The sequence below is a fragment of the Cololabis saira genome, chromosome 23 (genome assembly GCF_033807715.1).
Source record: "Cololabis saira isolate AMF1-May2022 chromosome 23, fColSai1.1, whole genome shotgun sequence".
Lineage (NCBI taxonomy): Eukaryota > Metazoa > Chordata > Actinopteri > Beloniformes > Belonidae > Cololabis > Cololabis saira.
The window spans coordinates 3,389,501-3,413,202 of NC_084609.1; the positions used below are offsets into that span (position 1 = coordinate 3,389,501).

Below are 23,702 nucleotides of genomic sequence, written 5' to 3' on the forward strand. Positions count from 1 at the left end.
TTTAGGTGCGCCTTATAGAGCGGAAAACACAGGACTCATAAACACGGAGAAACACAAGACCAGATAACTTTTGGAGTGAGGAGGAGACTAATCATTTTATAAATGTAATGAAGGATATGAACATTTCTGCATTTGTAGACGGTAGAAAGTACCGGGATAGCCAGATTTACAAGAAGGTGAGAGAAAAGTTGCGCGAAGCAGCATTTGTTTTTAATTTGGATACAGGAAGAAGAAGCAGAAATGACGGTAATTGTGTCATCACGTTCTCCGTGCGTCACTGGTTTGATCCAGAAATCCTGAATGATTAATTACCATGTAAACGGAATATTCCAAATGTTTCAGTAACCGGAATATTAACAATAGGGCTGGGCGGTATGGACTAAAAAATGATCACGATAATTTCTGGCATTTATCCCGATAATGATAAAAAAAAATACCAATACAAAAACGTCATCAATGGGAATTTATCCTTCTTTCTTTCAGGCTCATTTATTTCCTTCTTTCCTTAAATCAGCTTTACACAAAAACATCATCAACAGGAATTTATCATTTTTACCGTGAGACGACAAATTCTTACCGTGGGGAATTTTTTTGACGGTTTATCGTGAACGGTAAAATATCACCCATTCCTAATTAGCAATAACCCGAATTTTGACTGCATGTAAACGTAGTCATTGACTGGCAATTACTTTTAATCTTGTCTAAAAATCAAAAGAAAGAAAAAAACAAAATCCAGCTGAACAGCAAAATCAGCCTGGAATGATGTGTGTTTTATCACAGAAGTTACTTAACAATCAAGAAGCAGCTCAGGCAGTGTTAAAATAAACAATGGAAAACTAGTTCCAACAGCTTCATAACCCTGACCTGAAAAATGCCTTTCACTTGGATTTTTTAAATATCTCAGTTCTAAAACCTGCAGTTCTCCTCGTGTCCTCTAGATGTCACTGTTGGGTAAATTCAAGCTGCACAGGAAAACACTTCCCCTTGTTTATTTGCACGGTTTGATGGCGTTTTCTGGATTAAATCAATTGCAGGAAGTCATTACACACTCTGCTTGGTTTATCAACTGTTCCCATGTTTGTCCAATGTGATTTTCTTCTTTTAAAAACACTCAATTTAGCAGAACCAGCTGCCTCTTTCACATGCACAAGAAAAACAGACAAAAACAAGACAAAAAGCAGCAACAGAGAACATATTAATACACAAGTCTCAGTTATAAAATCATTAATTTGAAACCCAGACACATCTGAAATTATCGTCACTGAGAACCCCATTTATAATAAACTGCAAGAACTGTGAAGTTATGACACTGTTGAGCAGATATTTGAGTCTGTGGAGGGAATAAGACGTGAAATTAGTGTGAAAACCTAACGAGAAAAAGGCAGGTTGGTGGAGAGACTTTGTGACACTGAGAAAAAAAAACATCTGGGTGAAAAACAACATAATCTCAGCAGGTTGGAGCGTTGGAGTGAGTTTGAGCGAGTGTGTGGCTGCAGCTGACGGACGGTAAATCATTCCTGTCCGAGGTGAATGTTTTCTGACCTTGCTGGATGAGCATTACCTCATTAGTGATTACTCTCCCCCTCGGTAAGTAGATTAAACAGTTCACCACTGTCTAGTGTGACCACACTTGAAACAAAGAGTCTGTGTGTGTGTGTGTGTGTGTGTGTGTGTGTGTGTGTGTGTGTGTGTGTGTGTGTGTGTGTGTCTCTCAAGTGTTTCATGGTGATGACACAGCTCCTGCGTGGGGGAACCTAATATGAACATGAACTCACCATAAAGGGCTGTCCATGTCTGGTTGATGACGTCTAGACACACCGTCCCTGACCTGGAGAACAGGAGCAAATGAGTCAGTTCATGAGAAATTAGTGATACAAAACTATATATATATATGAAACAATTACAATAATAAGAATAATTGTTGTTGTAATAATAATATTTATATACCAAAAAATGTAATGATTGGTCTTTGGTTTCCTTTTGTTTTCACTCTACTAGAGATTGTTTTTTTTTTTGTTTCCTTTAAGCCAGGGCTCGGCAACCCGCAGCTCTTTAGCGCCGCCCTAGTGGCTCCTGGAGCTTTTTCAAAAATGTTTGACCTTTTTTTTCTTTTTTCTTCCTTTTTCCTTTCCTTTTTAATCTCGACTTTTTTCTGAAAATTTTGACTTTTATCTCGCCATTTCGACTTTTTTTCTCAAGATTGTACTTCAACATTAATCTCGACATTTCGACTTTTTTTCATAACATTTTGACTTTTTTCTCGACATTTCGACAAGTGCATAATGAAAACAAAATCTTCCCCCAGTTATAACTAATATAGAAACATGCAGCATGTGTTGTCACAGTCCATCTCCATATTCAAACGGCAGTTAAAGAATCAATTGTTAAGCTCATATATATAAATTTACACTCCGGGATCACAAAATGTTTCATGTTAAGTGTTTGTAATGTGATATGTTGTATGTAAGTGATAGTCTAGTATAATGTGCATGTTGTTTTGTTTTGTGTGTATTAAGTGCAAGTGTAGGTATGTATTCCTGTCTACTGTATTTATGTTTATTGGCTCCTACTATAAGCTTTTGATAGCTGCTCCAGGAGACCAATTCATATGTGTGAGTGTGAATAAATCAAATCAAATCAAATCTTCATTTTAAGGCTTATACAAGACTTTTCATTTTTTGCGGCTCCAGACATATTTGTTATTTGTGTTTTTGATCCAATACGGCTCTTTCAACATTTTGGGTTGCGACCCCTGATCTAAGCATAGATTATTTACTTTCTCTGTTAGTTGTTTTTCTGAGATCCGTCTTCTGTTTGTTTTTTACTTGATTTTTCTGTCATATTTATCTTCCTTTTTGTTTTGCATGTGTGTGTTTTTGCTGTAGATCGTTTGTCCTGATGTATTAGTATCAACTATGAAGTAAACAAAGCCTACACCTTTTGGTCGGTTTATTCCTAACTTCTTTTTTTTATTATTCGTTTCCTACAAAAGGAAATTAAATGCAATGTATTGTATCAATTGAAACTGATCGACCAAATAAACTCCTACTAATACTACTACTACTACTACTAAATAAAAAAAACATGACGTGATCAAATTTGTCTGCAAATTATGAGTTTAAGTACGTTAGGTTTATATCAGGTTTCAGATTACAGACACGTCACAGTAGAATTAAAGTCATTTTGAATGTATAATTGCAATAGTTTCTCAAATAAACAATGGTATCAGGAGAGAAGAGAACAGCACGGGTACACTTGATATTCTCGTGATATTCTCATTTTGTCAGCTGCCCCGGGGGATGAATGTGAAGCTGAAACTGATGTGACGCCAAATCACTCTTGACCTCCACGAGGCTTGTCTTTTGGTATTTTTGGAAAGAGCTGCTTACTCAGGATTTTGTCTGGACTGACAAGTATCCGTTGAAGGATCTGGGGCTTCACTTGCAAAACAGTTCGGCCATATTAAAAGTTGAGTTACAGCATGCACCAAAAACTTTTAAAAGTGCATTGTCTGCAGACAATGTTCCTTTAATAAATCACAAACTACCTGGAGGTGATGCATGTGAATCAGCTCATATCCCGTCCTGCCCAACAACGAGCTTCTGGTGAAAGTTTTAATAAATAAATCAGCCCGTTGATTAAAGCCTCTTGATGGAAACATGGAAACAGCTGAGTATAAAACCAACACGAGTACTTTCTACCTGGGAATTAAAGCTCTTAGAGTCATTTGAAAATGTCAACAAGACGGGTGAACATTATTTATGAAAGTAACGTGGCCTGCATTATTATTATTATTATTATTATTATTATTATTATTAGGACTCATGATAATGGAAAAATGGGCCGCAATAAAAGTCTTGACAAAATAGTTGATTATTTCATTCTGATTTGGGATAACATAAAAAAAATAAAAATAAAAAATAAAGCAAAACCTCGACCAAAAACAGCCAGGCTGATCGTCTTCAATGCAACTTTTCACTATATGTTTACATGGTTAAAAAACACACTGCAAAAACTCTAAATCTTACCAGGAATATTTGTCTTATTTCTAGTTAAAATGTCTCATTTTTAGTAAAAAAAAAATCTCATTACACTTAAAACAAGAGTCATTACCAGAAAAATAAGTTGTTATTTGACAATTTTCACCTGTTTCAAGTAAATTTTCACGTGAAATAAGTAGAAAAATCTGCCAGTGGAACAAGATTTATCTTCTTATTACAAGCAAAAAAATCTTATTCCACTGGTAGATTTTTCTACTTATTTCAAGTGAAAATCTACTTGAAACAGGTGAAAATTGTTGTTTTTTTCCAGTGATGAGTCTTGTTTTAAGTGTAATGAGATTTTTTTGACTTTATTCCATTATGTTTTGATTTAAATTGTCTTTTCATAGATCTTTAAAAAAAAAAAAAAAGTCTGAGCTTCACTGAAAAAACTCAAAATCTTAAGAATATTTGTTATTTTTAGTCAAAAAAAATCTCATTACACTTAAAACAAGACTCATCACTGGAAAAAACAACAATTTTCACCTGTTTCAAGTAGATTTTCACTAAAAATAAATAGAAAAATCTGCCAGTGGGACAATATTTTTTTGCTTGTAATGAGAAGATAAATCTTGTTCCACTGGCAGATTTTTCTACTTATTTCACGTGAAAATTTACTTGAAAAAGGTGAAAATTGTCAAATAACAAGTTATTTTTCTGGTGATGACTCTTGTTTTAAGTGTAATGAGATTTTCTTGACTAAAAATGAAACATTTTAACAAGAAATAAGACAAATATTCTTGTTAAGATTTGGAGTTTTTGCAGTGAACCGCTGCCCTGACCACTAGTGGCGGCATGATGCGTTCAGGTAGTGCAGTTTCCTCCAGGATCTTCAATCGTATTCCAGCACAATGTCCAGCGCGTGGAGACGGGCCGGTCCACAAACGGGGGTTAGGGAACCCCAGGAGGAACCAGAACTGCCATATTCTCCGCTTTCCAGGAAGAAACTGACTTTACCATGGTGGCATGAGGGAAGTGCTTGCAGCGGCACCAACGCAGCCCCACTGGTATTTACCAGGGAACAAAGGAACTGGCAGCGTCACTGCTGGGGAACTGTTGTCCTCACAGACCAGGTTCACACTGAGCACGTGTGACAGCTGGGCCGGGTCTCTCTGGAGAATGTTCTGCTGCCTCAAACATTCTCCAGCAGCAGCAGCTCTGCGTTGGTGCAGGCGTATCGTTGCAGGGCAGCTGTGATGGATCCTCGGACCCCGAGCTCAGGCCATATGTTTGGTGAAGGGGGTTATTTCTGGTGCTGACAATAACCAGCTCACGCAGCTGTAGTGTGTCAGCAATTTATGGATAATGAAGCATCGATGCCTTTGACCAGCTGTCTGACTCAAACCCAACCGTGGAGCTCTGGGAAGTCGGTGTGTCCACCGTTGTCTTCCTGCACCACAGTAGGGCTGCAACGATTCGTCTACGTTGCCGACAAAAATCGATAATCAAATTTGTCGACAATGAATTCCATTGTCGACAATTGTCGCCAGGCGTGTTTTTTTCCAATGGAGTGAGGCGTCTCACTTCAATACAATCTCTGCGTAATAAAACTTCAAAATTCGGGAGCCTTTTAGCCTCGATACGGTGAATAAAAAGATGACTTGCAAGGTTTGCAAAGCCGACCTGCTTTTCACGGGAGTAATGCGTTTGAAGAGAAAGCACGTCGGAGTGTTGAACGAAACGGACTCGCCTTGCTAAGATATTAAAGGGATTGTGACATGAAAAACACATTTTTCTTGATTTTTTGTGTTTTGTTGGGTGTCTTGACATCAATTACACCCAAAAAACAACGAACTTTTAACATTCAGTGTATTGTGTGCTTTCTGGGATTTTCCGCATAACTGTGCAAAAACGGCGCATGTGGTTTGGTGGCGGGCCGTTACGTAACGATCCGCTAAATCACCGCCCCCTCCACCCAGCTCCCTGCCTCCTCTCCTCTCCAGCGCACCATAAAGGCTGATTTATGGTTCCGCGTTACACCGACGCAGAGCCTACGGCGTAGGGTTACGCGGCGACGCGCACCGTACGCTGAACCCTACGGCGTAGGCTCTGCGTCGATTTAACGCAGAACCATAAATGAGGCTTAACACGCCTCTTTTGTTCTAATGACCGGAGGAAAACTGCTAAGAAGACCCGCGGCCACTGACTGGACTTAAGATAAGGGGACAGTGCTGCTTGCATGCCTTTATTTTTATGATTGTTTGCTGTGGTTCGCCCTCCTGCTTTTCCGTGCATGCTTCGCCTGTCGCTCCGACGCCGCTGTGAGCGTATGGCTGGAGGAGGAGGAGGTTTGGAGGAGGAGCGGCGCAATGATTGACAGGAAAGGGGGGAAAGGAAGCGTTTTTCACGGCGCAAAAAAACACTGTAATAAAAAGCCAGGAAAAGAGAACTAGAGTGAAGTTTTTCTTGTTACACTCTTTTAGACACATTTGAGGGATGTTGGCCAAGACTTTTAATAGTGTTAAAAGCATGTTAAAAATGATGTCACAATACCTTTAAGCCTATTTTCATTTGTTAAATTAATTTGTTTCATTCGTTAACTATGTTTATTTCATGTCATTTATTAGTATTATTTGAGCCACTCACAGCTACTCTCGTTGCTATAACCTCAATCATAATTGATGCAGCACGAAAGGTGAAAAAGGTTAAATTAATGAGTGGCTTGATGTTGATTTGGGTATTTATTTATTTAATTGGTGATTTGCTTTGATTTTTTAGGGATGAAGGTAACATGTAGACTGCACCTTTATTTTAAAAATCTTTTATTTTTTGAGGAATGTTTGTTATCCCTACAGAGGCAATTTGTTTTACGGGCAGTCTTTCTCTTACTTTTTGCTTTTATTTTATTAATTTAATTAATCTTTTGAGGGTAGGCAAATAATAAGCTTTGCTCCAGCCAACCCCTTTTTCGGTTTAGATGTTATTTGTTTATTTGTATACTGGAAACTTTTTTGTTATGTTATCTTTGAACAATTGAACGTTTTCTTGTTGTCAGTTTTACTCTTGGTTTTTTATTTATTTTTTTTATGTCATGACCGAAAATAAACTAAACTAAAAAAAAAAAAAAAAAAAAAAAAAAAAGCTTGTTTGAAGACAATGATGGATTTGCGTCTAACTTTCAGTCAGGTTTCATATGAACTGTCAATTATCCGTCAAACTCCACAATTATCATGTTAACATTAAATCAGATAGATTTGTCTGGACATTTCTCTTGTGGGAACGGGAGAAGACACTAAATCAATGCATCTCTATTATTGTGCAGGCATGAATTCTCAAAGTTTTGCGGGAGCAGGATGAAGAAAACAGTCCCGCTATATCAGGGCTCTGGTACCATCTTTCTGGTGTTTATTATCATTCGCCACATAATTAAAGCAACCTCATGCTAAATTTTAAAACAAATTACTAATTATCTGATTAGTCGACTAATCGTTTCAATAGTCGGTGACTAGTGGACTATTAAAATAGTCGTTAGTTGCAGCCCTACCCGACACACTTTCTCAGAGGCCAATTGATGATCTGATCTGATCCAGGTCTGGGAGGAGAATGTCCCTGGAGACGACCTGTCTCCTCATCAGGATCATTCCAGACGTGGTAGTAACTTTATACAGGCAGGTAGAGGAAATTCACCGAGGCTGGATCAGCCTGAGATCTCATTTTTCTCATCATTTTATTTGTTATTTAAGCGTACTCTTAAATGAAATACTTTTTGAAAACCGCGTTAAGTTATGGATAAACCCTGAATGCAGGTATTGTGACGTAGAATTGTTTAAATTGGTTTGATTCACTGCATGAATCGGCACAGATTAATTTGTAATACTGTATTTGACGCTATTATTCTATTTTCTATTATTTTACCTCTTTTCTTATCATTTTATTTCATTTTATTTTTTATTTATGTTTTAATTGTGTCTTGCCGCTTTTAATGTTGATGTAAAGCACTTTGAATTACCTTGTGTTGAATTGTGCAATATAAATAAAGCCCTTTCCTTTTTGGGTATAATCCCGAGCCTGGAATGGGTTAATGATTTAAGTTCCCACTGACTGTTTTATGTTATTTTGTTCTAATATTGTGTGATCAATAAAGATTTTCAACTCATTTCATTCAATAAAATCAGGATTGTTTGATTAAAAATGTCTTCATTTATATTTTTAAGCTGTGTATAAATACAGTTAAAATAAAACGCCATTATGGTCTAAAAAAAGAGAGAACAAAAAGACAAAACAAAAATAGTGCAGATGTATGACTGAAATCAACTTACGCTTCATCAATGTTGGGATGAAAAATCTTGTTCATGAATCCTGAAAAAGCAAAGTGAAAATAAGCAGAGTGTATTTATTTGAAAAACAAACCAACAGTAAAGATAAAAGCTGCCAGGGCAGAGCTCCTACCTATTGACGGTGATTTGAAAGGATATTTATCGGGAAGATCTACTCGTACTTTCCACACTCCTCCCTCGTACGGCGCTGTGCAGGAGAATAAAAGATAAAGATACTTTTCACTGAACATCATGTTTCACCCTTCATGCACTCCAGTGGAACAGTACGGAAGAGAATCAGGGCCATGCAGGAAAAAAAATATCTGAGAGGGGAAGATTTTTTTTTATTGTGCACTTCGAGAAAAAAGTCGAAATTTCTAGAAAAAAGTCGAAATGTGGACATTAATGTTGAAATACAATTTCAAGAATAAAGTCAAAATTTTGGGTATAAAGTCGGAATTTCGAGAATGAAGTGGCTTTTTCAAACTTTTTTTCTCGACATTTCAACTTTTTCCTTGACATTTCGACTTTTTTCTCCACATTTCGACCTCTTTTTCTCGACATTGACTTTTTTTCCTCGACATTTGACTTTTTTTTCTCGACATTTGACTTTTTCTTCTCGACATTTGACTTTTTTTCCTCGACATTTGACTTTTTTTTCTCGACATTTGACTTTTTCTTCTCGACATTTGACTTTTTCTTCTCGACATTTCCACTTTTTCTTCTCGACATTTCCACTTTTTCTTCTCGACATTTCCACTTTTTCTTCTCGACATTTCCACTTTTTCTTCTCGACATTTCCACTTTTTCTTCTCGACATTTCCACTTTTTCTTCTCGACATTTCCACTTTTTCTTCTCGACATTTCCACTTTTTCTTCTCGACATTTCCACTTTTTCTTCTCGACATTTCCACTTTTTCTCGACATTTCCACTTTTTTCTTTCGACATTTCCACTTTTTTCTTTCGACATTTCCACTTTTTTCTTTCGACATTTCAACTTTTTTCTTTCGACATTTCAACTTTTTTCTTTCGACATTTCAACTTTTTTCCTCGCCATTTCGACTTTTTTTTCCTCGCCATTTCGACTTTTTTTTCCTCGCCATTTCGACTTTTTTTTCCTCGCCATTTCGACTTTTTTTCCTCGCCATTTCGACTTTTTTTCCTCGCCATTTCGACTTTTTTTCCTCGACATTTCGACTTTTTTTCCTCGACATTTCGACTTTTTTTTCCTCGACATTTCGACTTTTTTTTCCTCGACATTTCGACTTTTTTTTCCTCGACATTTCGACTTTTTTTTCCTCGACATTTCGACTTTTTTTTCCTCGACATTGAGACTTTTTTTTCCTCGACATTTCGACTTTTTTTTCCTCGACATTTCGACTTTTTTTCCTCGCCATTTCGACTTTTTTTCCTCGCCATTTCGACTTTTTTTCCTCGACATTTCGACTTTTTTTCCTCGACATTTCGACTTTTTTTTCCTCGACATTTCGACTTTTTTTTCCTCGACATTTCGACTTTTTTTTCCTCGACATTTCGACTTTTTTTTCCTCGACATTTCGACTTTTTTTTCCTCGACATTTCGACTTTTTTTTCCTCGACATTTCGACTTTTTTTTCCTCGACATTGAGACTTTTTTTTCCTCGACATTGAGACTTTTTTTTCCTCGACATTGAGACTTTTTTTTCCTCGACATTTCGACTTTTTTCTCTCGACATTTCGACTTTTTTTTCCTCGCCATTTCGACTTTTTTTTCCTCGCCATTTCGACTTTTTTTCCTCGACATTTCGACTTTTTTTCCTCGACATTTCGACTTTTTTTTCCTCGACATTTCGACTTTTTTTTCCTCGACATTTCGACTTTTTTTTCCTCGACATTTCGACTTTTTTTTCCTCGACATTTCGACTTTTTTTTCCTCGACATTTCGACTTTTTTTTCCTCGACATTTCGACTTTTTTTTCCTCGACATTTCGACTTTTTTTTCCTCGACATTTCGACTTTTTTTTCCTCGACATTTCGACTTTTTTTTCCTCGACATTGAGACTTTTTTCTCTCGACATTTCGACTTTTTTTTCCTCGACATTTCGACTTTTTTCTCTCGACATTTAGACTTTTTTTCCCTCGACATTTCGACTTTTTTTTCCCTCGACATTTCGACTTTTTTTCCTCGACATTTAGACTTTTTTTTCCTCGACATTTCGACTTTTTTTTCCCTCGACATTTCGACTTTTTTTTCCTCGACATTTCGACTTTTTTTTCCTCGACATTTCGACTTTTTTTCCTCGACATTTCAACTTTTTTTTCTCAACATTTCAACTTTTTTTTCTCAACATTTCAACTTTTTTTTCTCAACATTTCAACTTTTTTTTCTCAACATTTCAACTTTTTTTTCTCAACATTTCAACTTTTTTCTCAACATTTCAACTTTTTTCTCTACATTTCGATTTTTTTCTTGACATTTCAACTTTTTTTTCTCAACATTTCAACTTTTTTTTCTCAACATTTCAACTTTTTTCTCGACATTTCAACTTTTTTCTCAACATTTCAACTTTTTTCTCAACATTTCAACTTTTTTCTCAACATTTCAACTTTTTTCTCAACATTTCAACTTTTTTGTGCATAATGAAAAGTGCATAATGAAAACAAAATCTTCCTCGTCTAAAATATTATTTTTATTTTTCCCCTGCCTGGCCCTAATACTCTTCCGTAGATTACAGACTGCAGACTTACATCCATTTTTTCCATTTACGCTTGAGTTATGCACCTCACTTCAGCCTTTTTTCTTTTTTTCTTAATGCATTTCAGCAGCAGAACATGATTTAACTGAGAATCACCTCAGATAACTTCCTGCCATCAGAGAGGAAGAGACTGAGGTTGTGAGTGAGCTGCTCTCCCAGAATAGCTGTCTGTAACCGGAGCTGCGTGCACTGAAAGCACAGACGAGTGCAGAGGCTTCAGGCAGCAAACGAGTGTGCATCTTCACAACCGCACACGCTTCACGCTCTCGTCAGAGTTCAGCTAAACATCTAATTACGTGTGTACAAACTGAGAGCTGAATGTTGAATGTTGGAACATATTCAAAATTCTTAATGGCAGAAAATGTGGTCAAATATTTTCTTCATTCCTGGATGCATCAATCCTAGAAAAAAAACATCCAAGCAGCAACTTTTAAGCAGAAAACCTTCATGGCATCAGAAAGAAGGACTACTTACTTCCTTGTGGTCCATAAAACTTCACTACAAATTCGTTGAGTCCACTAAGAATGGTGACTTCATGCTTGCTTTCGATGCTGGAAGGCTGTTAAGGAGAAATTCTTCAACAATATTCAATCATTAAAACTTTGACTTTCCAACAAAATATCAATACCCTCCCCTAGTCGCGTTTCCTTGACACTTTTGTGCTAAAGAAAATCAAATTTCTGAATTTGCAATAGAGGTAGAGCTTCAGGGGGTCGGTGTTTCCGTTGAAGGGGGTTTTCTGGAAAAGGTATAATTTCTCGTAACTCTGTATCTCATCTTGCTTTTCTTCAAAAAAGAAAATTCCAAACGTTGTTGAAGATGGACATTTCCAGTCTGATACATTATTCAGAGATAAATCTAATATTTAATAAGTGGTGTTAAAGCACAACAACATCGTATTAATGAGTCCAAAAACCAGAGTAATCGGCTACGTCACATCCGGCGCTGCCAGAAATGTGGAAATTCACAAAAAGCGTTTCCATGACAATCATGAGCTGAAGTATTATCACATCCTAAAAACCCACCTCCTGGAAGCATAAAAAGGTTTATTTGATATTTTTTCAAATTAATGCCATTACAGGATTTTGTTTCCGATATTTGGTTTTGCGCAGATCTGGGGGGAATGGAAAGGCGACTTATATGTCCACTAGGGATGGACGGTATGGACTAAAAAATGTATCACGATAATTTCTGGCATTTATCCTGATAACGATAAAAATGACGATAAAAAAAACACCAATTCAACTCCACCTTTATAACTATAAATCTATCACCACATTCAGTCTTTGGAGCCAAAACACTGCTCTAAAAGATACTAAATACTACTAAACTACACCAATTAAATTGAATTGATAAGAAACAATTAAATTAGTACACCTGTACTGCAAAACTGTGATGACTCAAATGAAACAAGTTTGAAATGTAAGACCAACAACATTTATTCAAACTTTATGGCTTAAACAGTGGGATAACAGTGAAACAGCAAAAGTACCTTGTCCTTCAAGTTTTCTTAGCTTATAAAATCAACAAAGTAGAAAAAAATACAACCTGATAAATAAAGAAACAGGACAAATAAATAAAAGTTCACTGAAAATAAAATCCAATCAGTCATGACCTCTTCTAATATAAATAAAATGTGCAAATTAATCTGTGGTTGGAACATGCCACAAATTAGATACTATTGAAATTTTTTCGTAATAGTCAAACGTTATATCAAAATGTAACAACCATTTCCTTCTGTTTTTGCAGACTCACATATAATAGATGATGTTTGCTCCTCGTCTCTCTTTTTAAATCCAAACCAGTTCCAGAGCTGGAGCTGGAGCCTCGTTTAACAACCAGCTCCTTCCGCCATGTTTGTTACACAAAAACGTCATCAACGAGAATTTATCCTTTTTACCGCGAGATACAAATTCTTACCGTGGGGAATTTTTTTGACGGTTTATCGTGAACGGTAAAAATACCGCCCATTCCTAATGAACACAAGTGGACAACACTAAGCACATCTGCTGCTAAAACAGTGGTAGCTTGTGATCAGGTGTCACTCGTCCATGATTTCTGCCTGTTGTTTTTGTTTTACCTGTAGGAATTTGTGACGTACTAACCCACACCCAGTTGCTTGAAAAACTATATTTCTTACGCGTCAAGTTGCCAATTCCGTTTCAATCCAGATTGAAACAGAAACACGAGAAGCTGAGTGAGCAAATCAAAGCAGCAAACAGACGAGTCCATTTACGGCCGTGTGTCGTCGCCGGTTGCCATGGCTACCGCTTCTCGTTTCACACTTTAACATGACACCATTGTTGCACGAGCGAGCACGTCCGTCTGCCCACACAGAACATGTCAGTTATCCTCTCCTCACGCTGCTCAACCAGTGTGGTCGCATGAACACATGAACGTCAGATTTAAATAAATAAATCACTGGGGATGGATTTTAAAAGCAGGTGCAAACTATGATCAATACCCGTCATAGCCACACGGGAAAGGGATTACTGTAGGAAACCTGACAACCAAACTAAATACCACTTCAAAACTGTAATGAAGATCTGCACCGAGACGTTTATGCATTTTTTCAACAACTTTAACCAGATTCTACACACATTTTAAAGAAGCCGTGACCTGAAACCGTGACCCGTGCCAAACAGGGAATGTGTGGAGAATTTTAAAATTACAAATGTAACAATGACAATCTTGTACTGTTTCACACCCAGAGACAAATGTGTTCGAGACAAAAATGGAAACTTTACAATGTAATCGTAAGAGTTTATCGTGTTTCTTTAGTGGAGCTTGTGCAGCTTTTGAATTCAGCAACTAATTAACCCTTTTACTGTCTTTGGGTCAAAATGACCTGATTCTCCTGTTCCTTCTTTCCTCCTGCTCTCTCCTTCCTTCCTTCCCTCGTACATTCTTTCCTTCTTTTCTCCCTTCCTTCCTTCCTTCACTCTTTTCTCCCTTCCTTCTTTTTTCCTTCTTTTTTCCCTTTATTTCCTTCCTTCCTTCTTTTCTCCCCTCTTACATTCTTTCCTTTTCTCCTGTCCTTCCTTCCTTCCTTCCTTCCTTTTCTCCTGTCCTTCCTTCACTCGTTTCTTCCTTCCTTCCTTCCTTCCTTCCTTCCTTCCTTCGTTTCTCCCTTCTTTCCTTCGTTTCTCCCTTCCTTCCTTCGTTTCTCCCTTCCTTCCTTCGTTTCTCCCTTCCTTCCTTCGTTTCTCCCTTCCTTCCTTCGTTTCTCCCTTCCTTCCTTCGTTTCTCCCTTCCTTCCTTCGTTTCTCCCTTCCTTCCTTCGTTTCTCCCTTCCTTCCTTCGTTTCTCCCTTCCTTCCTTCGTTTCTCCCTTCCTTCTTTTCTCCCTTCCTTCGTTTCTCCCTTCCTTCCTTCGTTTCTCCCTTCCTTCCTTCGTTTCTCCCTTCCTTCCTTCGTTTCTCCCTTCCTTCGTTTCTTCCTTCCTTCCTTCTTTTCACCCTTCCTTCTTTCCTTTCTTCCTTCTTTTCACCCTTCCTTCCTTCCTTCCTTCGTTCGTTCGTTTCTCCCTTCCTTCTGTCCTTTTTTCCTTCTTTTCTCCCTTCCTTCTTCCCTTCCTCCTTCCTTGACCCGAACACAGCACAAGGGTTAAGACTCAGCTCTCTCACGCGTCTCACGACTCTCTAGTCTGACTTGTTTGAGTTTCCTCTCAGACACGTCGGCCTGAGGAAACAGAACTCATTCCTTCCACCCAGCAAACACCAAATCACTGTCAACCAGAACGCCGTCGCGTTACAACTGGGAATTTGGCAGATCCGTTAGAAGAAAATGAAGCTCTGACGACGAGCTGTTTGATGAAGTGGAGGACGGAACGAGAGAGCGTTCAACAAACGGCCATTCATCCAGCTGGAAACGGAGGTGGAAAAAAACTAATGCCCATTTGCTGCAGACTTTAATCTGTTCATTCAGTTTTAGTTGTTTTTTTTTTGTTTTAAATACGTGAGCTGACATAGCAAAGGAAGTCAAAATAATTTCCCTTTAATAGCTGACATAAGAACACATGAGGAATTGGGTTAAATAAGGCGTTAACATGGATACTAAAACCTCTGAACACTTTAAAATAATCCTATGCAACCTTTTATTCATTTGCACTTTAACAACATGTTTCTGACATATCTAGGTTTCTCCGATTCTAAATCGATTCTCATATTAATTCCTTTTCATCATTACAACTTTTGGTATTTTTTGTTCATGCCCAAAAAAGGAATGTTTTTTTGGACATGAGAATAACTGGTGCCACGTTTTTGCCTTTAAATGTGTTTAAAGGTATGAAAACATTCAAGTTATATTTGCATAAATTGTCTATATTTCATTACTTTATATACTGTATTTGGGGTTAAATTTGCATAAAATGCTAAAAAAAAACAAATTCTCAAAAATTAAAAAACCGAAATAGACCAAAAATGGAAAAAATAAAAAAGGGATTTGGCAAAAAATAAAAGCGATTTCATCCGTCTCTGTTTCCTCCCTGGATCTGTTTGGTAATTCTGCCACACGATGTTTCTGTTTGCAGTTCTATCAGCATTCTGGGAGCTGATTGGTCCTTACAGCATCATTAGCTGCAATACTTGCTGTTTAATCTCAATATAATACTAGCATTAATAAGTTGCATAAATACAGTCATATAATTCATGCAACAGCTCAAAAAACAGTTTTAATAACACTAACCCAGATCAATATCGGAATCGAATCAGATTGAATCAAATCTTGATAATCGATTCTTAATCTTAAGAATCGGAATTGTACAACATTCCGACTCAAGTGTTTACTGGTATAACTTGTGATTCCTACTGGAATTGCTAATTATTGATCTAAGAAATAATTATTAATCTCTAGATAACCCATTTCGTTTTCATTTTATCTTTTTATTTAAGTTTACATTCATTGCACTACTACTACTTTTTTGTTATGTCACTATATTACTATCTTTTTATTTTTATTTATTTATTATTTTTTTAATTTTTATTATTAATTTAATTTTTTATTTTCATTTTTTGCTATTCCCAAGGGAAGATTAATGACGATAACTGTGGGGGGAGGGATGGGGAGAGGGAGGAAAAAAAAAAAAGGTTTGTTCATCTGTTTTGCTCTGTATTGTGGAAACAGTCTGCCAATAAAAACATATACATATATAAGAAACCCCCGCTGCAAATAAAATAAACGCCGCTGCAAATAAAACAAACGCTTTGCAAATAAAATAAACGCTGCAAATAAAACCAAATGCCGCTGCAAATAAAATAAACGCTTTGCAAATAAAACCAAATGCCGCTGCAAATAAAATAAACGCTGCTACAAATAAAAGTAACGCTGCAAATAAAACAAATGCCGCTGCAAATAAAATAAACGCTTTGCAAATAAAAGTAACGCTGCAAATAAAACAAACGCTTTGCAAATAAAATAAACGCTGCAAATAAAAACAAACGCCGCTGCAAATAAAATAAACGCCGCTGCAAATAAAATAAAAAAACTGCAAAAATTGACAAAGTATTGAATAAAGTGATGGTGACTACATCTAATTTATAAAAAAAAGAAAAAAAAAAAGAATTGGAATCGAATCGATTCTTGACATTCGATCCCCAGCCCCAATAACCACCTTGTGTAATGACCTCCACTTCCACCTTGGATTATAAATCAATCTGTGACTAGAACCGTGTCCATTTCCTTAACTCACACACACACAATCACACACACACATGGTCAACCGGTCCAGAGGAACAGGCAGAAACTCTCAGACAAACTACAAGCCTTGAAATGTAACATAAGCACTTTAAAAACACACTGGGTAAACAGTGAAGACAGTAAAAGGCCTGCGAGAGCTGCTTTGAGACTACTAATTATTGTGTTTAGGTTTACACTAGGACTGAGGTCGATATTATCCACATCTTTTTTTAAGCTTTCTGCAGCATTTTTGTATCCAGATGTGTATAAATATGCAGTAAACAGCACTTTCAGTTGCGGTCTAGACGGGGCTTGTTTTCCTTTTGGTCCACTCGGGCCTCTGAGTCGGCGTGACCCGCGATCAGAAATATCACATCCTGACTGACCTCTTTCCCAGTGTGGAAAACAAACATCATGGAGAATCATAAACAGCTCTCCGTCAAACAATGCCGGGGCCAAGTGCACTCAAACATTTCCCTCTGGGAAAAAAACTGTGTTTGTTGATCTGGTGAAACAGGAAAGTATCGGCCGGTTACGAACCATTTTCCTGTCTTTCTTAGATTGATTCATTTATGAGGAAAAGGGAGCGTGGAAAAAACATCCCCCCCTCTCTCTCTCTCTCTCTCTCTTTCTCTCTCAATCACGTGACATAATACAGTTTAAAAAACTAACAACCACCATATTTTTCTACACAGATCTTGTCTATGCTTCTGGAGGAAAAATTTGTTTTTACTCCCTTTCTATGATAATATCTGATTGGAAAAAAAGAAGAAAAGTACAATTTCCAAAAGACTCAACATACAGGACTGTCTCAGAAAATTAGAATATTGTGATAAAGTTCTTTATTTTCTGTAATGCAATTAAAAAAAACAAAAATGTCATACATTCTGGATTCATTACAAATCAACTGAAATATTGCAAAGCTTTTATTATTTTAATATTGCTGATCATGGTTTACAGCTTAAGAAAACTCAAATATCTTAAAAAATTAGAATATTCTGGGAATCTTAATCTTATTTATTATGCACTTCGAGAAAAAAGTCGAAATGTCGAGAAAAAAGTCAAAATGTTGAGGAAAAAAGTCAAAATGTTGAGGAAAAAAGTGAAAATGTCGAGAAAAAAGTCAAAATGTTGAGATTAATGTTGAAGTACAATCTTGAGAAAAGCCGAAATGTCGAGAAAAAAGTCAAAATTTCGAGAAAAAAGTCAAAATGTCGAGATTAATGTTGAAGTACAATCTTGAGAAAAGCCGAAATGTCGAGGAAATAGTCAAAATTTAGTGAAAAAAGTCAAAATGTCGAGAAAAAAGTCAAAATGTCGAGAAAAAAGTCAAAATGTTGAGATTAATGTCGAAGTACAATCTTGAGAAAAGCCGAAATGTCGAGAAAAAGTCAAAATTTAGTGAAAAAAGTCGAAATGTTGAGAAAAAAAAGTCAAAATGTTGAGAAAAAAGTCAAAATGTCGAGATTAATGTCGAAGTACAATCTTGAGAAAAAAGTCAAAATGTCGAGAAAAAAGTCAAAATTTCGAGGAAATAGTCAAAATTTAGTGAAAAAACTCGAATCTTAAACTGTAAGCCATAATCAGCAATATTAAAATAATAAAAGGCTTGCAATATTTCAGTTGATTTGTAATGAATCCAGAATGTATGACTTTTTTGCATTACAGAAAATAAAGGACTTTATCACAATATTCTAATTTTCTGAGACAGATCTGTACAACACATAAAAACCCCAAACTGCAGGGGATCCTTTCAGCTTCTGGTTATTATTGTTTTAGACGTCTTGGGTTAAAGAGGCAGAACGTCAGTCTGAGAGCAATTAAAACCCCCAAACACCCAAAATCCAGCTGGGGAATGAAACCTCAAAACAGTAGTGATTAAAAGGCCAGGAAACGGAGCAAAAAGGCAAGAACGGGGTGCAGAAGAGCCCGAGAAGATGATCAAGAGAGAGCTGAGAAAGAGAAAATGAAGATGAAAGAGAGACGCTAAAGGAAAGGAAGAGAAACAGCAATGCAGATGAAGTTTAAATAAAAAAATAAAATCAACCTGGAGAATATTCATCCATATTCCTCTCATATGTCACATAAACGGACAAAATACATTCCTGCATTAAAATAATTGACAAACTTCACTCTTTAGTGGCTAACGAGTCAATATTCTATAATATAACGTGGTGTCTGAGTGTTTTATGCAACAGTTTCAGAGTTGGGTAGTAACGAGTTACATTTACTCCATTACATGTACTTGAGTAAGTTTTGGGAAATGTTGTACTTTTAGGAGTAGTTTTGAATCACTATACGTTTTACTTTTACTTGAGTAGATTTGTGAAGAAGAAACTGTTCCTCTTACTCCGCTACATTAGGCTACGTTGAGCTGTTACTTTTCTTTTATCCCTTTTATCCACGTACGCGTCAATCTCATGACATCACTGGGTGATTCTTTGGGAAAAATGTTTGTTTTTGCATGTTTTGTCACATTAACACAGACTCAAACACACACAGAGTTTCTATGAGTTCATGTTTGTTCTAGTTCAGCCTGGTTAAAAAAGAAAAGTACAAAGGCTTGAAATTTTGTGCTTAACTTATTTTTTTATTCTGTTATTTTATTTATTTTATTATTTATTAAAGTACTTGAATTTACTTTAAGATTATTTTAATTTAAGCTATTTTTTATGTTTTATTAATTAATTAATAAAATTAAGTTAATTTTAATTTATTTTATTATTTTATTGATTTAATTTGCCTGAATTAATTAAATACAATTAATAAAAAATTAATTAATTTTAATTTATTTTATTATTTTATTGATTTAATTTGCCTGAAGATGATTATTTTGTACTTTTGTCTGTTTGAATGGTTGTGTTAAAAAAATAAATCAGACGTTACTCAACAGTTACTCAGTACTTGAGTAGTTTTTTCACCAAGTACTTTTTTACTTTTACTCAAGTAATTATTTGGATGACTACTTTTTACTTCTACTTGAGTCATATTATTCTGAAGTAACAGTACTTTTACTTGAGTACAATTTTTGGCTCCTCTACCAGCTCTGAACAGTTTATAAATGTAGTGAAAAGTTTGGGGGTAACTAACTTCATTTATAAAGTTAGAAGACGCCGTATCTTCAGCAGAGCACAGATGAGGAACCTTGAGGTGAGGACATCCGCTACTTTCTCTGCCTCGCCAACCAACTGTAGCAAGAGTGTACAATGAGAGACCTTGCAGATGAAAGGCAGGAAGCAGAGCCTCGCTCCTCCGGGCGTACGCTACGAGCAGCCTTCCCCTGCTCACAGACAGATATACTACCACCAGAAACTCACAGGCTACCAGTCATTACCTACTACAGATGGAAAGAGGGCTTATTTCCAAGACTTTATAAAAAAAAAAGAACCTCAGAAATCACCAATGTACAGCTGAAACAATAAGAATTGAAGCTGCAAGCAGCGATGAACGGGCCCTCGCGCGTGCAATTTTCACCAATAAAAGGTCAAGGATTCAAAACTAAGTCCGATGACACCACCCACGACTCTTTATGTCAAACCATTCAAAAGTTATGGCAGAAAGTAGGGACAACCAATCAGAAGAAGGGGCGGGGCTAATTTGCACCAATTATGGTCAAGGACTCAAAACTGAGTCCGATGACACCACCCACGAGTCTTTATATCAAACCATTCAAAAGTTATAGCAGAAAGTAGGAATTATCAAATATGGAACAATCAGATGAAGGGTGGGCACGCTTTTTGGTGTCTAGAGTCGCCACGGCAACGCTTTTGAAGAGAGAAAAAAGTCAAAATGTCGAGAAAAAAGTCAAAATGCAGAGAAAAAATGTCAAAATGTCGAGAAAAAAGTCAAAAGGTCGAGAAAAAAAGTCAAAATGCAGAGAAAAAAAGTCAAAATGTTGAGAAAAAATGTCAAAATGTCGAGAAAAAAATGTCTAAATGTCGAGAAAAATGTCAAAATGTCAAAAAAGTTGAAATTTTGAGAAAAAAGTTGAAATTTAAAGAAAAAAGTCAAAATGTCAAGAAAAAAAGTCGAATTTTCGAGAAAAAAGTCGAAATGTCGAGATTAAAGGGGACCTATTATGAAAAACAGGAAGGAATGGCATAAATTGCGCCAAAATGACACGATTAATTCAAAATGGCCGACTTCCTGTTGGGTTTCGGCCATGGCGCCAAGAGACTTTTCTTTAAGTTGCGACATGATACAGGTGTGTACCGATTTTCGTGCATGTACGTCAAACCGTATTGTGGGGCTTGAGGTACAAAGTTTTCTAGGGGGCGCTGTTGAGCCGTTAGGCCACGCCCATTAATGCAAACCATTAAATGTCACATTTTTCGCCAGGCCTGGGGCAAAATTTGGTGACTTTTGGGGCACGTTTAGGGGGAAAAAATGCCCTCCTTTCGTTGAGAAAAAAAGTCAAAATGTCGAGAAAAAAGTCAAAATGTCGAGAAAAAAGTCAAAAGGCAGGGAAGAAAAGTCAAAATGTTGAGAAAAAACGTCTAAATGTCGAGAAAAAAGCCAAAAGGTCGAGAAAAAAAGTCAAAATGCAGAGAAAAAAAGTCAAAATGTTGAGAAAAAAAGTCAAAATGTAGAGAAAAAAAGTGTCTAAATGTCGAGAAAAAAGTCAAAATGTCAAGAAAAAAGTTGAAATTTCAAGAAAAAGTCAAAATGTCAAGAAAGAAATTCGAATTTTCAAGAAAAAAGTCGAAATGTCGAGATTAAAGGGGACCTATTATGAAAAACAGGAAGGAGTGGCATAAATTTCGCCAAAATGACACGATTAATTCAAAATGGCCGACTTCCTGTTGGGTTTCGGCCATGGCGCCAAGAGACCTTTCTTTAAGTTGCGCCATGATACAGGTGTGTACCGATTTTCGTGCATGTACGTCAAACCGTATTGTGGGGCTTGAGGCACAAAGTTTTCTAGGGGGCGCTGTTGAGCCGTTAGGCCACGCCCATTAATGCAAACCATTAAATATCTCATTATTTGCCAGGCCTGGCTTGGTGCAAAATTTGGTGACTTTTGGGGCACGTTTAGGGGGAAAAAAGACCCTCATTTCGTCGGAAGAAAAATAAAAACGAGGATAACGACACCAATTCCTACAGATACAATAGGGCCTTCGCACTGTAAGTGCTTGGGCCCTAATAAAGACTTCACAGAGCTGTTCTTCCTCACAATAAGGGCTCAAAGATATAAGCCCCAACGCTGGAGAAGAGCTCCAGCTAAATTAATTATGCATGTTTAATTGTGCGGCTGAGTTTAAGAGGGTTTACTAGCTCATATCCGTCCACCGCTCCTTCTAAAGTCCAATCCTCACTTTCAATGTGGCTGTTTGCACTTTGTGCCGTTTCAACTTCTCCCACGTTTGTGCGCCGCGCTGAGCCTGCTGGGATTACCGAGCGACGACCTCCTGAAAACGGAGGCCTCCAGTGCAGCGTGGCAACCGTCCTGCCATCCCGAGAGCGATTTAATCAGCTCCACACCAAACAAACAACCGTCGCCCCTGCAGTCGTCACCGGCTCCTCTGCTCTCACCCTCTCATGAGGTCAACGTTTCCCCCGGGGAAGCTACTTTCTGACATTTTATCAGTGAGAGGAGTCTAGTAAAACAAGATTAAACTACTTCTATGTGCAAAAACTAGTAAAGTACATCTTTCTCCATAGTTTACCCTACTGACTTTTGAATTATTCACACAAGAGTGTTGTACGGTGGCTGAGACCCGCCATTGCTGAAAATAAAAGTAACGCTGCAAACAGAAACAAAAAGAAACAGAATAAAAACAAACGCTGCTGCAAATTAAAGAAACGCTACAAATAAAAAGAAACGCCGCTGCAAATAAAAGAAACGCTTTGCAAATAAAATAAACGCTGCAAATAAAAAAAACGCTGCTGCAAATAAAATAAAGTTGCTGCAAATAAAAGAAACGCTGCAAATAAAAATAAACGCTGCTGCAAATAAAAAAAAACGCTGCAAATATAAAGAAACCCCGGTGCAAATAAAATAAACGCTGCTGCAAATAAAAGAAACGCTGCAAATATAAAGAAACCCCGCTGCAAATAAAAAAAAACGCTGCTGCAAATATAAAGAAACCCCGGTGCAAATAAAATAAACGCTGCTGCAAATAAAAGAAACACTGCAAATATAAAGAAACCCCGCTGCAAATAAATAAAAAGCTGTTGCAAATAAAAGAAACGCTGCAAATATAAAGAAACCCCGCTGCAAATAAAAAAAAACGCTGCTGCAAATATAAAGAAACCCCGGTGCAAATAAAATAAACGCAGCTGCAAATAAAAGAAACGCTGCAAATATAAAGAAACCCCGCTGCAAATAAATAAAAAGCCACTGCAAATAAAAGAAACGCTGCAAATATAAAGAAACCCCGCTGCAAATAAAAAAAAACGCAGCAGCAAATAAAAGAAACGCTGCAAATAAAATAAACTCAGCTGCAAATTTAAAAAAAAAAGACCCAAAAAATAAAAAAGCCACAACGGAAGTGAATTACCGGGGACTATTTTTGCTGATGCACCGGTGTTTTTTACATGAGAAGAAGAAGACGAAGAGGACGTAAGTGAAAAGGAAGAAATAAGAAGAGCGAGGAATAAGAAGAACAACGAACAAGAAAATAAGTGAAAAGGTTTGTGTTCAACGTCGCTACGTGTCATTTTTAATGTGCTAGGCCAAAAACATCGGTGCATCAGCACAAATAGTCCCCGGTAATTCACTTCCGTTGTGGCATTTTTCTTTTATTTGCAGCGGAGTTTCTTTATATTTTCAGCGTTTCTTTTATTTGCAGCTGCGTTTGTTTCTGTTTGCAGCGTTACTTTTATTTTCAGTAAAATAAAGCACACATTTATATGAAAATTGAATGTTTGTTTGAGATATTTCAAAACCAGAAGTGATTCGATCATTGTGGATGAACTGGCAAGTAGAAAAACAAGTTGGTGAATTATATCCACAGTCATCAATCTCTTTTTGAGGGTGCCCATCCCCAAACATC

General features: G+C 36.8%; 1 protein-coding gene across 1 annotated transcript in view; it reads right to left on the reverse strand.

Annotated features, from left to right (window-relative positions):
• Positions 1-1,725: 1,725 nt before the first annotated feature.
• Positions 1,726-23,702, reverse strand: part of LOC133424558 (ubiquitin-conjugating enzyme E2 H-like) — a gene marked incomplete at its 3' end in the record, with an annotated part of 40,154 nt that continues 18,177 nt past the window's right edge. Inside the window, exons 2-5 of the mRNA XM_061715231.1 lie at positions 11,507-11,583; positions 8,430-8,504; positions 8,300-8,339; positions 1,726-1,828 (exon numbers count right to left, since the gene is read on the reverse strand). Coding sequence (XP_061571215.1) covers positions 1,726-1,828; positions 8,300-8,339; positions 8,430-8,504; positions 11,507-11,583 — 295 coding nt within the window. The remainder of the gene's footprint in view (positions 1,829-8,299; positions 8,340-8,429; positions 8,505-11,506; positions 11,584-23,702) is intronic.